Raw genomic sequence first — 14,967 nt, forward strand, 5'->3', positions numbered from 1 at the left:
TCAATACACCTTTTAGAAGACAGTGGTGTATGTATCCATGCAAACATAAACAAATAGCGGAGAGACCCATTCCAGAACACCGATGGTCCCTTGTGCTCTGTTTTCCAAATTTTCTTAACCCACGTGTCACTTTTCTAATAAGGAAATATAGTATATTTAAAATGCTGCCTCAGATGATGGCTGTATGCAGCAAAAAAAACGAGTAGCTCAGAAAGAGTAGAGAGAGATTTTATGAGGGGAGATGGCAGCAGCTGTACACTTGGCCACAGTTCTCTATTCATCTAGATTCCATAAGACCCGGAAGATAAATTACTGCTTATTTTATTACAACGAAGAGAAACGAAAGATCTACATATTCATTTTATACACATACATTCACACACACGTATGCACATTCTATACTCAGGAACCCAGCATTCTGCCAAGCTCCTGGCAGATCATAGGCCACCTTGCAACCTAGCGATTAAACTAGGGTCACTGGAGTTTATTGGGCTGCTCCCTTGGTTCACATGAACAAAGGCCGGGGGGGAGGCTGCGGGGAAGTTGACAGGAAAAGAGAAGAGGATGAGAGCAGTCACACAGCATTCTATGCAGGCGTTCAGATTAAACACCACCACAATAGCTACAACAATGAGAATCTTTATGCATATATTTCTGTGATCAGTACAGTTCTTCAGAACAAGAGAGACAAAAAGAGGGAATACAATATTCCAAACAGTTACAGCCCCATGTTGACATTACAAACTAGGTTTAGATTAGCTGAAGGCTTTTGTAAGAGGACTGAGGTGCAGAGACATAAATCGACTCCCAGAATAGTGCTGATGGGGTACAGACATATCTACAAATAAAGAAACCGCTACTTGGTAAGTACTTCTGGTGCTGGCGTACAGTGCCCAACACAAAGGAAGATAAAAGTCCACACTGGTCTTCGTACATGCTGTGTGCTACAGGCTACTACAGATTCTTTATTTTCTAAAGTAGGCAAAGCTCACAAATTGACCAATTCACATGGTGATTACATGGTACAATGCATGCACTTTAACAGGACAGAGTGCTTGAACTGGAATTTGTCGGATTTTGAAATCCTGATGTGGTCATTCTTACCTCAGAAGACTATTTATTATCCTTTCAGTACTTTACTCATTATCAACAAATACTTATCCCCAACTGCATGCCATCACATCCACCCTTTCTTCAGGAAGACCAACTGCAAGAAACTGTACAATATGTGCTACAAACCCTAAGATAGGTAGCAGACAGCGATGGCACAAGCCTAAGAACGGCAGTAAGTACCCTCCACCTCATTACCCACCTCCCCAACCTCAGACCCCTCGGGGAGCTGGAAACTGACTCAAGAGAAGAAAAACAATTCTCTGTTCAAATCAGACATCCCTCCAGGGAACGGGACTCTTCTGACTCACTCGGGACAGGGGAGGAGAAAAGAATACAAGGTGGAGTCATTCTTATCTGAAAGGCTGAGCAGATGGAAGAAATCTCTGGCTTAACTTTGGAAAACATGGTCTCTTATGCAAAATAATCCCGACTCTCCACCTACACTCTTTCCGAGACACAGGCTGTGGGTGTGGTTGCTTTTTAAGAAGCTGCATGCTAACTTTGGAGAGCACCAAATTCCAGACCCAAACTGCAATAACTTATTACTCAGATTTTCTATCTTCAACTCTTTAAGGGGTAAAAATACCACAAAAAGGATAACTCTTCTCATTGTATATATCATTCTCATGTTTTCTGTTCAAAAAAAGCCCACACAATCACATTCTCTATTTTATTCTAAAAATTAGTGCCTCTCCATAGGAAAAAAAATCCTTTCTTAAACTATAGTTTTGGTTTCAGAATTAGCAATCCTCCAGTTAGGTCAAATGAATATTGTCTGCATCATCAAAATGCCTGCCAGCCTGGTCAAGGTCTTCCAGGGACGAGGATAAAATCGCTGAGTCTGTCTCTAAAGATAGTGGGAAAAGGGGGTTGTGGAGTGAGCCTTCTGTCCAGCCAAAATGAGAGCTGCATGAAGTGTTGTTGTTGTTTTGTTTTTTTTTTAATAAACTACCTTTTCAGATAAGCAGGTCAGAGCTGCTTTTACAAAATGCCATGACAGCACTCTGTAACATCTGGCGAAAGGTTCTTTGAGTCAGGAGGGAGTGCAGTGAATGGCTTCCAAGTCTTGGTTTCTAGAACCTAGGTAGCCAACGCATCTGTGTACAAAGAGCATGAAACCCGCCTATTGCACTGGAGGAAACGTGGCTGAGTCACACTGAGTACCGAGAGTATTTACCTGGAGTATCTGAAGGGTTATTCACCTCTGGGTGACTCAGGGTTCCCATCTGCATAGTAGAGATAACAGGTACTATCTCTGAGGAGGAAGGGGTGAGAGAGAGCTAGAAAGTACTGGGGCCTTCTCCAGGAAAAGGCAGTGTTCAAGTAACAAAGAACTCCAACCTCCCCAAAAAAGCACAAAATTCAAGTAACAGAGTTACAGGTACTATGTTCTGGCTTTTGAGCAGAGGCTTCCTGCATCTGTAGTGGAGAGCTGGTCGGTAAATGAGCTGCATGGTGGAGGGTGCCAGACAAGCTCTGTGTAGAGCCCATCAGAGATCCCACCGCTGAGGACCTATACTCTCCTTAGGAGAAGAACATGGAGCTCGGGGAAAGCTTAGTGGAATCAGCAAGCTGTTCGGGGCAATTGCTTAATGCATATTCCCTTTGGGATCCCTGTATAAGATCTTCAAGTTGGTGATGAACCTACATTTCAACAGATGAGGGTTTTCTTCATTTTGCAGGTAGAAACAGAAAGTGAAGGGAAGGCTGTCTAGATTTTTCTCCTGAACTTCAGCACAAGAATAAAAACCAGTTTTGAGACTGGCCAAAACTCTTGAAGGAAAACTCACACATACAAACATTTCCCCGCTGCCCCAAATAGGGCATGAAGAGGGAAATCGGGAAGTTTTTTTTTTTTTTTGCAACTAAGAAACTAACTTTCTTTTTGCAGTTTCTGTTCTAGCCAGCTAGTGTGTGCATGCTTGAGTATTAATAACACCCAGAGAACTGGAAGTTTTGGGGGGTTGCCACTGGGACCCTGAAGGCCCTCAGAATAGGAGGGAAGGAAGAAGAGTTAACAGTCTAGATACAAAGTCTTTTCTAAACAGCTCACAAGGAAAAGTTGGGCAAACACTTTAAAACCACAATATTTATTTTGCCACAAGAACCCACTGTATCAGTAATCAGAAGACATCCCGATTCTAGCGCCGATTATACAATTTCCAATTCCCATTTTTTAAGGACCGCTGCTCATCTCTGAACCTCTGGATTCACTCTCAGTGGACAACGGGAGCTGATCTGGAGCCATCCATCCAGCTGGAACCCTCCTGCCACCGTGAAGAGGTGAATGTGGATAGTTTCTGAGAGAAGGTCACCGTTTCTTTGTGCTGCTGTTGCCACTGCCGGACTTGCTAAAGCTCCTGCTCATGTGAGGAAAGTGCACGGTTGGGGTTCTTTCTGTCGGACCATATAATCCCAAATTCCTGGCGGCGGTGGACTTCCGCAGTGGTTTAACGCTGGGAAAGGGGCTAAAGATGGGGGTCTTCAGGTGGCTACCACCTTGGGGAGCCTTGCCAGGGACCTTGTTTCCTCCCGGGGCATTGGGTGGCTCTGGGAAGTGCCGCTGGCTGGGTGGAGGCACCCTGGGCTCAGGTTCAGCAGCAGCATCCCTTGGGGTCAGTTCCAAGGCTTCTATCTTCACCTGGACCTCAGACACATCAGCATCTCCATCCCCAAACACTGGCTCCGGAGACCGCCCTTCGATGGTCCTGCCTGTGCTGCCGTCGGAGCAGCCGCCTTGAGCTGTCCCGACACAATCAGAAGGAGATGCCTTAGCTGCCCCCAGGGTGTGAGTCTTGGAGCCCTCGCTGTGCTCTTCTATCAGCCCGACCATGTCCCCGCAGCCCAGCTGGCTCTTGGTCCTGGCCATGTTCTTTTTGTGGACACGGATGTGGGTTCGCCATGGAGAATTGAGCTTAGTCCTAAGGTCTTCATAGGGGACGGGTGATATTTTGCCTCCTGTGTGACCAGGGATGTGGATGACAGCATTCTTGGCGGCTCTGTTTGACATTTTCATCTTCTTGCCTAAAAGAAGGTGGTTTATAACTGGAGAGCTGTTTACCTGAGACGGGAGAATGCTGGTCACCGGCCCTTTGTCTGAAAGAAAGGTTGAAAGGTCGTGTGAAAGGTACCACAGAGAAAAACATCCATCTTGGAAGAGGAGTCAAGACAGGCTGTCCCTGCCCACTGCCCACATATTTCCCAGGTAAGGACAGAGTCATGTAACTGAAGGCAGCAGAAACTGAATTCAGTCCTTGAGCCTGGGGTACCGATTCTCTCCCTTAATACAGAGGAGACAAGGGGCTGAGGACACAAAGGGAACAGACTCTGACCCCTTATTACCAGTTAGAGTCCAGGCTCTCTAATGTTTTCTACAGAGAACTTTGCTTCTGAGAAGCAACCTCCCAGGTTATATATCTAGGAAATCTTTGGAAAAAAAAATTTTTTTTAAATAATAAGTCAAACACTATGACCATATGGATTACCAGCTGTCAGCATCTGAGAGGTGGGAAAACCACACACTGCATGTTATTAAGTGAGAGACAGCAGAATGAGAGAAGTGAAAGGAGGTGGTAAAAACGCCGTGACATCACAGACATCAAGTGCCTGGTCCCAGGTCCACTCCTGTGTCCTTAACAGACTCTGAAAGCAAACTGAAAACAGGAAAGCACCCAAAATTGGGTTCTCCTGGAAGACACTATAGTAATACTGTCTCCCTCCTGTGGCGATGACCAAGCCCCTGTTTTCAATGAAGTTTGCACACTCATAGCCCTAGGGACAAGAGCTGCAGGCAGAAGTAGCAGAAAAAGACCATCTTTGTGTGAGCAGCCTTCCTTCTGACATCACCTGGGTCATGTGGTTGTGGTCATCCTCCCTTCTGTGCTTCTCAACTGCTCTCACCTCTCTACCTCTGGTCACAGGCCAGTCTTCAGTGAAACTTGGACACCTGTTTCCCCTTCGCACTATGTCCCCTTACCTCCCTGAGTTACATCACAGCCTCTGTGACTGACCCATCCTCAACCTGTTCAGTTCCTTCCTAAACATCACCCAGATCTGCCTCACATGAAAAATATTGGACTCTCCTATTCTCTCTGACTCTTCTAGCTCTCAGACCTTGGATGTCACTATTCTTGGTAATGAACCATAGAGACTTCGATTCCTTGATCCCCCAGTCTTCTCATAATCTCTCACTGTCTCTGCGGCTCCCTTACACCACCACCACCACCCTGCTAGGAGCATGGCTGATCCCTTGGACCACACCTCATCAATAACCACATGTTTCAGCATCCCTGTGGCTGTACCACACATGCCTGACAAAACTCCACTCTAGAGCCACAATTCATGTTCTCTTTTCCAAAATGGGAGCTAAAAGCTGCTGGGGGTAGTGGTGAGGGGAATGGGGGATTCACACAGTTATGTGGATTGATATTCCTTAAATTCATAACTTCCTATTTTTTTTAGGTCCTCAATTGCACTGAACAAACTTTCTTTCCCTCTCCCATTGCTTTCAGTGTTTAATCTAAATTTTCATTCCTTCTTTAAGCTCCTACACAACCTTCAACTTACTCCCAAGCAAACAACTTTTTCTCCAATTTCTTCATAAAAACAGAATCTGTTTGGACTAAAATGCTTAACTTCCTGTCCTCCCAAACCTAGAAAGTTGGTACCTCAATCACCATCCTCACCACCTTTCTTTAAATCTCAGAAGCTGAGGATTTTTGTTTGTTCTGATCACACAACGCAGCATGTGGGATCTTAGTTCCCCAACCAGGGATCAAACCTGTGCCCCCTGCATTGGCAGTGTAAAACCATGGACCACCAGGGACTTCCCAGAAGCTGGGAACTTTTGCCTCTAGCTGAATTTCACTCTCTCCACCTGTACTGCTAATCCTAACCTATACCATCTCCAAAACCTTTCTACTCAACATGCAATCCTCACCCAGCAGCAGTGGCATCACCTAGAGGCTTATAGTATATGCATATCTTAGCCCCACCCCACAGCTACAGGAAGCAGATTCTTCATTTTAACATATCCCCAAGCAATGCATATTCACACTAAAGTCTGAGAAGCAGTGTTCTTGAACTTTGCCCTTGAGTACCAATATTTCTCTAAAAATAACCACAGAAACCATGATCTAGAGTAGGGGTCAGCAAACTTTTCCTATAAAGGACCAGACTATAAATATTGTTGCCACTGAAGTGAAAGCCATCATAGACAATATGCAGACAAATGGGCATGCCTGTGTTCCAATAAAACTGTATTTATAAAAACAGACATTGAGCAGAATTTGACCTATAGACCATAGTTCTGTATGTCTGTACATACAGTACAGACTACAGTCCAAACAGTGGGCTGATTTAGTACCCAAAGGCAACTGTTCAACATCCCATCCAAAGCTTTTGAAAGTGGTTCAAACAGAACTATATAAAGAATCAAAACATGGGGGTTATAGCCCTGGCCTGACCACTCAATATAGCTATATAATCCTAGACAATTGCTAAGCCTTCCTGAATTACCATCTCCTTATTTTTCAAAAGGATATGAAAACATCTGTTCTTGCTTTCCTTGTAGATTTAAGGACAAATAAGGACATGTATGCATCAATGCTTTGAAAATTAAAGTGTTACAGTTTTTAGTTTCTTTTGTGATAGATTTTTATAATGATTCAGGATAAAGTAAGAATCTTCAAGAAGTTGCCTACTTCTTCCCAACAAGTAAAAGGTAAATTCAGTTTTTGTGCAAGACAGTCACATGCTTACCAGTCTCTTAAAAACATGTCAAATTTATACCGTGGTTAACTCTGGACTGGCATCATTTTCATTAGGATTTCACTTAGAATAAGGCAAATCAATTCCCAAATCAGCATATATTAAATAATAAAATAGACTGTTCACTGGGATTCGGGGAATTTAAAGAAAAAAAGAAGCTCAACAATCCTTGGAAAAGAGCAACTTCAACTACAGTACAACTGTGTTCTTCTCAGCAGACTCCCAAGATGCTGCTAACCCATCAGCCAGGCACAGAAATGGATTTTTCCTTTTCCTCTGATCACAACATCTGTTATATTACTATCTAAATGGCTGAAGAATAGCTTAATTTACTAGTACACAGACGACTAAATTCTACTTCCAAATGCCTGGAGCTTAAGAAGCAAGAGCTCCAATATGTCTCAGATCCAAGGATTGCATGGCTTTGCAACATTCTCATCATTTGTAAACCCGTCTCCAAAAGCAAAGAGGTGTTCGATACCATCAGCTGCCTGGTCCTTGGGACCTTTTTCTTCTTTAGAGCCTGATAAGATAAAATAAAAAGTGAAAAGGTAAAGATGCTGTTGTCTCCTGCCAGCTGTGTTGGTGGGTGCTGAGCCAGAGTTGAGCAGTAATCTCCAGGCCATTCTAGAAATACTTGTGTCGACTTGCACAAGTTGACACACAGCTGAAATTAACTCAAAGAAGTATATTACCTGCCCTGATATACACCTGATGAACCTGTTGCTGCTGCTTCTTTTTAATCCGAGAATATTGCCGCTTCAGTGCATTGATATCTGTGGTCATGCGTTCCATCATCATACTGTTAAAAGCTGCATGGTATTCACTTCGGCAGGAATTGATGGCTCCTGGACTCAGTTCTGCAATGTTATTGGATCTCAGACTCTGGTCCCCATTTGATTCTGTATTCCAGGGAAGAGAGCCAAGGAGATGGTGTCACTGGGGGAGAATAGAACTAAGTGGGAATTGATGACACTATATAACCCAGGGTAGTATCTTAACCTCCAGGAAATTCTGAACCACAGAAAAAATCCAGGTATACTAGAATGTGTCTAGTACTTGTTTTTATTTGGTCCTGAAAATACTTCCTCATTTTCTTATTAGCCTAACTGTAATCTGAAATGAGCTGTGTGGGTTCATTGTTTGATTTTATTACCACTTTGATCATTATATGGACATAAGGTCAGCTGTTTCCAGATAAAAATCACTGCCATTTCCTAAACTTCCCTTAGAAAAATACAACTCTAGCTGTCTAAAGTCAGGGTACAGATTTCCATATAACTGCACAAGAATTTACAAGGGATCGTCCGTTTGCAGGGTTTAGTCAGGCATTAAAAGTGAGTTTTTTCCTTAGTTAAAAATAGCAAGACAAGATTATTAAGACTTCAGAACACAGTACCACTAGAAATTAATGTTTTTATTCATTTAATAAGCATTTCCTGACTCTCTGTTATGTTTGTTATATCTGGTGTGGTTTCTGCTCCTGTGACACCAACAACTAGATTTATCCCTTAAATTTGAGATTACATCCAAGTATGAAAATGAAAAGTGTTAGTCACTCAGTCGTATCTGATTCTTTGCAACCCTGTATACTATAGCCTGCCAGGCTCCTCTGTCCATGGGATTTCCCAGGCAAGGATACTGGAGTGGGTTGCCATTTCCTTCTCCAGGGGATCTTCCCGACCCAGGGATCGAACCTGGGTCTCCCACATTGCAGGCAGATTCTTTACCATCTGAGCCACCAAGGAAGCCAAGAAACAGAAATAAGTACTGTGTGAGAATACACTCCCATGTCACACAGGCAAAAGGGGATAAATTGAGATTTTTCTAACACAGTATGTAAAACCAGCCTGGGGACAAGCTTTAAAAACAAAGATTATTAGGGGATTTTAAGTATCCTAACATCTGCTGAAAGCGTTATTCAGATAAAGACTGAATATCTGATATGTTTATTGAAAATACTTCTCTAAGGAGAAGAAAATTAAAAGGAGATCTGCTAATCTAAACTAAAGTAAAACCAACAACAAAGACTAATGATGAAATTTAGGAGAAAGTTACCATGTCAAACCAGAGTACATAGTTGCACAGAAAAAATAACAGGGTAGAAAAATGGAACATAGACCCAAACTATAAAAATGTTAGAGTTAATAATACATTATAATGTTAGATTCAAAACGTTAGAGTTATAATACATATTGATCCCATGGCTGGAAACCTAAAGCTAAAATTCAGGCAACGAAAGAGAAGGAAGAAGACATTACAAAATCAACAGAACCCTGGTTGAGTTCAGATTTTTTTTTAAGTCATTTCAAAAGATGACAAGGGAGTGCATACCAAGGACACACACACAAAATGACATGAACTGAACATTAAGCAGGTTAAAATACAAAACATGCTGAGGGTTAAAACTACCACGACCAAAACACCAACAACAAAATGAACAAACAAAAAAAGCATGAAGAACAAAAAATGAGAAAATAGCTCATGACTTTGAAATGGCAGTATAAAGCTAGCAGATGGCAGAGAGAATGCAGAGGTGCCTGACATCTTTTGTTTCTGTACTCTTCCAGCAAGGAAAATGGTCTTCAAACTTGAAGAGACAGAATTAAATGTCCTAAGGGAAGAACTGCCACCCAAGATAGGAAAGATCATAGTGGGAGAACAACAAACTGCTTAAAAGAGTTCATTGCATGGATAATGTCCAGACTTCACAGCAAGTCTGTTCTCTGTAAGGAAAAAACAAACAGCATGGCATTCAATTTAAAGTACCATTTTTAAGAAGAATACTAGCAAACTGCAGGACATTTAGAGGTGAATTTATAGAATATTAAAAGTTCTGGAAGACATATCTTTAAGAAATTCTGAACCATGGAGAAAGCTCTAGGGGATATGATGACTGGTCTCAAGATCCAAGAGACATCCAGAAGAAGAGGGAGCAGACTTGTTCTGTTTTGCTCTGAACAGAAGAACTATTGATAATCAGAACTAGTAAGTGGAAGTTACCTTTTCAAATCTAGAAACCTTGGGCTAAGCAGAGGAATTTAGCAGAATGTCCTATGAGATAATACGTTTCTGGTCACTGAAATTCAAATAGAGGCTACCATAATGTTTTGGCTTTAGAGAATATTTCTATAGTGGAAAAGAAGTTAGTCTATAATGAATCCAATTAAACTCAAACAGAATATAGTAAGCATCTATTATATGTCTGGCTCTGTGCTAAGGAACTAAGCACACAAACTTGAATCAGATGAGTGGAAAGCAAAACTAATCATAAAGAAAAAGAAATATGTATGATGTGTGTGACACATAACAGAGAGATCCTCTCAAATGATAAAGTAACAGAGAAGATACTTCTAATGAAGATCTTTAACAGTGGTAATCAGTTCAGGAAACAATAGGCCACAATATATTATATATTATAGGCCACAATAATAATACCCTGCCCATAGTGAACCAACACACTGTGATTATCTAACAGAGGCCACCTCTTTACCTTTAACTTGCTTCTGGTACTTCTGCAGTTCAGGTGCCAGGAGTCCACTGAAAGGTCCAAGACACCCCACTGCATTAGCAATGACATCTTCATCATCTGGGTCATTCTCTTCATCGCTGTCTCTGACCTTACCATGTCGTCTTGGAAAACATAAAAGAAAAAGCAATATTCAAAAAAATAGTGGCATTACTTTTAAGTAAGATACCTACATGATTTAAATGACATACATATATGCTATAATTTATATAACACATTTATATAATTATATTTATAATACACATTTTAATATATCTATATAGTTATTATATAACTATATATTAGGTTAGCCAAAAAGTTCATTTGATTTTTCTGCAAGATGTTACAGGAAAACCCAAACAAACCTTTTGGCCAACCCAATATAAAGTCCATCTCCCATCCTTGTTCAACTTCTGCCTGGTTCTTGCCTCACATAATCCCCATAGGTGATCACTGTTACTCATTTCTGATGTATTCTTCAGCTTTGTTATCAGGTAAATAAGCAAATATGACTAATCTTATTTTTCTCCTCTTTTTCATAAGTATTAGCATACTATCTATGAGTACACTTTTCTGCACCTTGCTTTTGTTCAACTGAAAAAAGAGTCTCTGTATTCACACACAGAGCTTCTTCCTCATCTTTCTAACAGCTGCACTATACTGCATATACGTATACATAATCATGTGTATGCATGTACTGTACTGTATCTATATAGTCCATGTGATGGACTAGGCTATTAATGATGCACACTTGAGTGGTTTCCAATATTATACTATTACAAACATCACTGCAGTTAATAACCTTATACACACTGTGTTTTGCATGTGTACAAATATATTTGTGGGATAAATCAGAAAGGTAGAATTGCTGGATCAAAGGATATGTGCATTAAAATCTGAGGAAATACTGTCAAATTGCCTGCCCCAAATCCTATGGTAATTAACCTCTCATCAGCAAAGTGTAAGAGTGTCTGTTTCCCTATAGCCTTATCGACAGAGAGCACACCGACCTTTTAAAGTTTTGTCAATCTGATAGGTGAAAAAACAGAATCTAAATCTCACTTTAATCTCACAATCTCACTTTGCATTTCCCTGATTCTAAGTGATGCTGCCTTTTACGTAAACGGCCTATTCCCCTCCTTTCATCATTTTTCAGTTGGGTGGTCATTTTCTTATGGACTTGTAAGAAACTTATACATGAGAGAAATCAGTTACAAATATTTTTCCACAAGTATTTTTTTGTCTGCTTATGGAGGTGTTTTTTGTTTGTTTGTTTGTTTTTTGGCTCTGTTTTGGTTGTAGTCAAGCAGAAAATTATTTTTAAAGTGCTTAATTTTTTCCTTTATCTTTAAAATTTTGAGTCAGTTATTAACACCTTCCCAATTACAAAGATATAAAGACATCCTTCCATATTTTCTGCTGCTTATTTTATTATTTCATTTTTTTTTCCATTTAACTCTCTCATCTATATGGAATTTATCCTGATGTGTGGTATAAAGTATGACTCCTATTTTCTTTCTTTCCAGATTGAGTCTCATAGGCCCAGTACCACTTACTAAATAGTATATCATTTCACTGTGATGTACATTTTCATATATTAAATTCCTATGTACATATATTTGTCAATTTCTGGTCACCACAGTATTTTAAATTAGCTCATCTGTCTCTTCAGGCACCAATTCTATACTTTTTAAATTACTGAAATTTTTAATATTTGATATTTTTAAATAAGTTGTAGGGTTGCTAAATACCCTTTCAGTTTATGTCCCAACCTTCTTCGAAAAGTAACACTTTCAAAAATCTTCCTCCTGAATTTAAATCAAAGCCTTTGGGAAAGAGATATTCAGATTTTAAGCACCAAGCTATTTTGAATGTATTTCTGAGGTTCAATAAATATAAATAGCAAAATATTAAGTCTTTCATCATGAAAATAACAAGGCAAAAAGAAAAAAAGATCTTACCCAGAAATTGAGGTGGGCTTAACTGTGGCAGGGAACGGTGTAATGTTGTAAGTGTATTTTTCCCTCAACTCTGCCAATTGTGGAAAGGGGAATGGAGCCATAGAATAAACAGTCTGGAAAACAAGAACGAAATGCCATGTCTGAAATCGTGGTCTTAACTTTATCAATCCTGCGAAGACATGAAAGTTCTATGATTTGGGTGTGAAGAGGTAGAGACTGCTCCTTACACAGCGGATGGAGAGAGTCCACTTCAATATTATCTTAGAGAAAGACAAAAGAATTTTTAAAAAATTAAAAAATAAAACAATAATGAGTCCTCAAATCAATCCAGCTGTGACTGGGCACTCCACCTGGTGAACGCAGGGTAGGGGTGGAGCGGGAGAAATGGGGACAGTCTGACATCCCCCTGTTCCTTTGATAGATGGATTAATTCAGAAATCCATAGCTCCCTATTACTTATTTCCCAGAGAACCCATCAATCTTCTTTATATGTACTGCTCATTTTCCAAAGCTTTCCTTGATGATTTTTATAGACATCAAATGTCAGCCTTCCAGATAAAATTAAATCTGGGGGACAATCTCATGATCACCTGCAAGCTTCCTCCAAAGATACCACCTTTTCAAATGTCTGCGAATGAGTTCTAGGCGAAAATTGTTAACTGTTATTTTTAAAGAAAAAAAAGAAAAAGAAGGAAGTGACAGGGGTGTAAAGCATAGGCTGTTAAAAAATCTATAAATAAAAATGGGAAAAGTACCTGTGCTTCCTCCAGAATTTTAAGATGATCTATCATTCTACCAGGGAGAAGAAAATCATCTTGTTTGTTCTCTTAATTTGATAAAAACTTAATTGCTCCAAACACATTTCTTCAATCTTTTGGGCTCTTATTCATCAGAAGATGCATATTAGTCACATGAACTTTCATTTCTTCTAGGAAGCCATTCAATGTCCTGATGACATTTTTAGAGGAAAATATTTTAAAGTAGTATTTTTCTATTCAGAAGGTTTAGGAAATCTCTCATCTCTGCACAGGTAGAAAAAGGAGGGCTCTAAAAGGGGCTTCCTAGCGCTGCAGTCTCACCCCACAGCTCAGAGCTGCCACTGGAACAGTCCACTGAAATCTCGATTCTAAACAGCCTGCACATCGGACTGTCTCCAAACTTCGTGTTATCCACTTATACCTTAGTGTAACATCCCAAGACTCCAAACACAGAAATGCTGGCTACCATTCCTTTGATTCTCCATTGCTTACTGTGCAAAGTTACAAGTGTATCAAGACCACAAAAGTCCTCTCTAAATCAATTTATCTCATGCATACTTGATCACAGACAGTCCCTGACTCACAACAGTTCAACTTAAATGATTTTTCCTCTTTATGGTGGTGCAAAAGCGATATGCATTCAGTAGAAACCCTTCTTTGAATTCTGAATTTGGATCTTTTCCTGGGCTTACAATGTGCCAAAGATACTCTCTCATGATGCTAGGCAATCAAGCTCCCCATCTGCCAAGTGATCACGAGGGGAAACAAATAGTATATTTACAACCATTCTGGACCCAGACAACTGTTCTGTTTTTCACTTGCAGTTCAGCAATCAATAAATTATATGGGTTATTCAACTTGCCATTATAAAACAGGCTTCATGTCAGATGCTGCTGCCCAAGTATAGGTTAACATAAGTGTCCTGAGTATTTAAGGCAGTGTTTAAGTATAGGTTAAACATAAATGGCTTCATGTTTAAGGCAGGCTAGGATGAACTGTGATGTTTGGTAGGTTAGGTGTATTAAATACATTTTCAGTGTATGATGAGTTTATCTGCATATAACCCCGTCCTAAGTCCAGGAAGATCCGTGTACCAAAATGGCTGAGAAGCAGCACAAATGTACTAACAGTGAACTGTTTCCCCCTGGAAAGAAGCACAAGGTGCCCTGTGGCTCCCATTAGTCCGGAATGTGAGATTATGCTGCTTCCCAACCTCTCTGTGCCTGCTTTTCTTCATCTGAGAAGTGAAGGCATGAAACTCATCATGAAAAAGTGAAGGACGGTGGTTACCTCTGAGAGGAGCAGGACCTGAGAGGAGTGCATGAGGGTGTTCACCTGTGTTGTTAATGTTTTATTTCTTAAACTGGGTCATGGGTGTGTACATTTTGTCATATTATTTTAATACATTCTGTTGCCTGAAATACTTCATATGATTTCATTAATAACATGGTCAGAGTACACTCTCGTTGATGCCACAAAGGCTGCCATCAGTTCACTGCCCTAAAAGCTGCTTTACTGACAGTATAGAAGGCCAGTAGAGCTTTGATCCATGGTCAGGGAACTAGACACCACATACTGCAACTAAGATCTGGTGCAGCAAAATAAATAAATAAATATTTTTTAAAAGTCTTAATTATGCACAGTGATGGATGTTGACTGGACTTTTGTGATCATTTCACAATATATACAAATACCGAATCATTATGTTGTACACCTGAAACTAATATGCTATATGTCAATCATATCTCAATAAACAAACCCATATCATTGGGATTCAAGTTTAAAAGATGGAATTACTAGGAGGGAGGTTCAAGAGGGAGGGATACAGGTATACCTATGGCTGATTCATGCTGATGTC

At 40.3% G+C, this 14,967-nt stretch overlaps 1 protein-coding gene across 1 annotated transcript in view; it reads right to left on the bottom strand.

The window, feature by feature from the left end:
* Positions 1–623: 623 nt before the first annotated feature.
* TBC1D30 (TBC1 domain family, member 30) overlaps positions 624–14,967 on the bottom strand; it is an 87,759-nt gene continuing 73,415 nt past the window's right edge. The window contains exons 11-15 of the mRNA XM_010841629.1: positions 12,352–12,464; positions 10,376–10,515; positions 7,578–7,784; positions 7,364–7,405; positions 624–4,209 (exon numbers count right to left, since the gene is read on the bottom strand). Coding sequence (XP_010839931.1) covers positions 3,425–4,209; positions 7,364–7,405; positions 7,578–7,784; positions 10,376–10,515; positions 12,352–12,464 — 1,287 coding nt within the window. The 3' untranslated portion in view covers positions 624–3,424. The remainder of the gene's footprint in view (positions 4,210–7,363; positions 7,406–7,577; positions 7,785–10,375; positions 10,516–12,351; positions 12,465–14,967) is intronic.

This window comes from Bison bison, unplaced genomic scaffold (assembly GCF_000754665.1).
Source record: "Bison bison bison isolate TAMUID 2011002044 unplaced genomic scaffold, Bison_UMD1.0 scf7180017864163, whole genome shotgun sequence".
Taxonomy (NCBI): domain Eukaryota; kingdom Metazoa; phylum Chordata; class Mammalia; order Artiodactyla; family Bovidae; genus Bison; species Bison bison.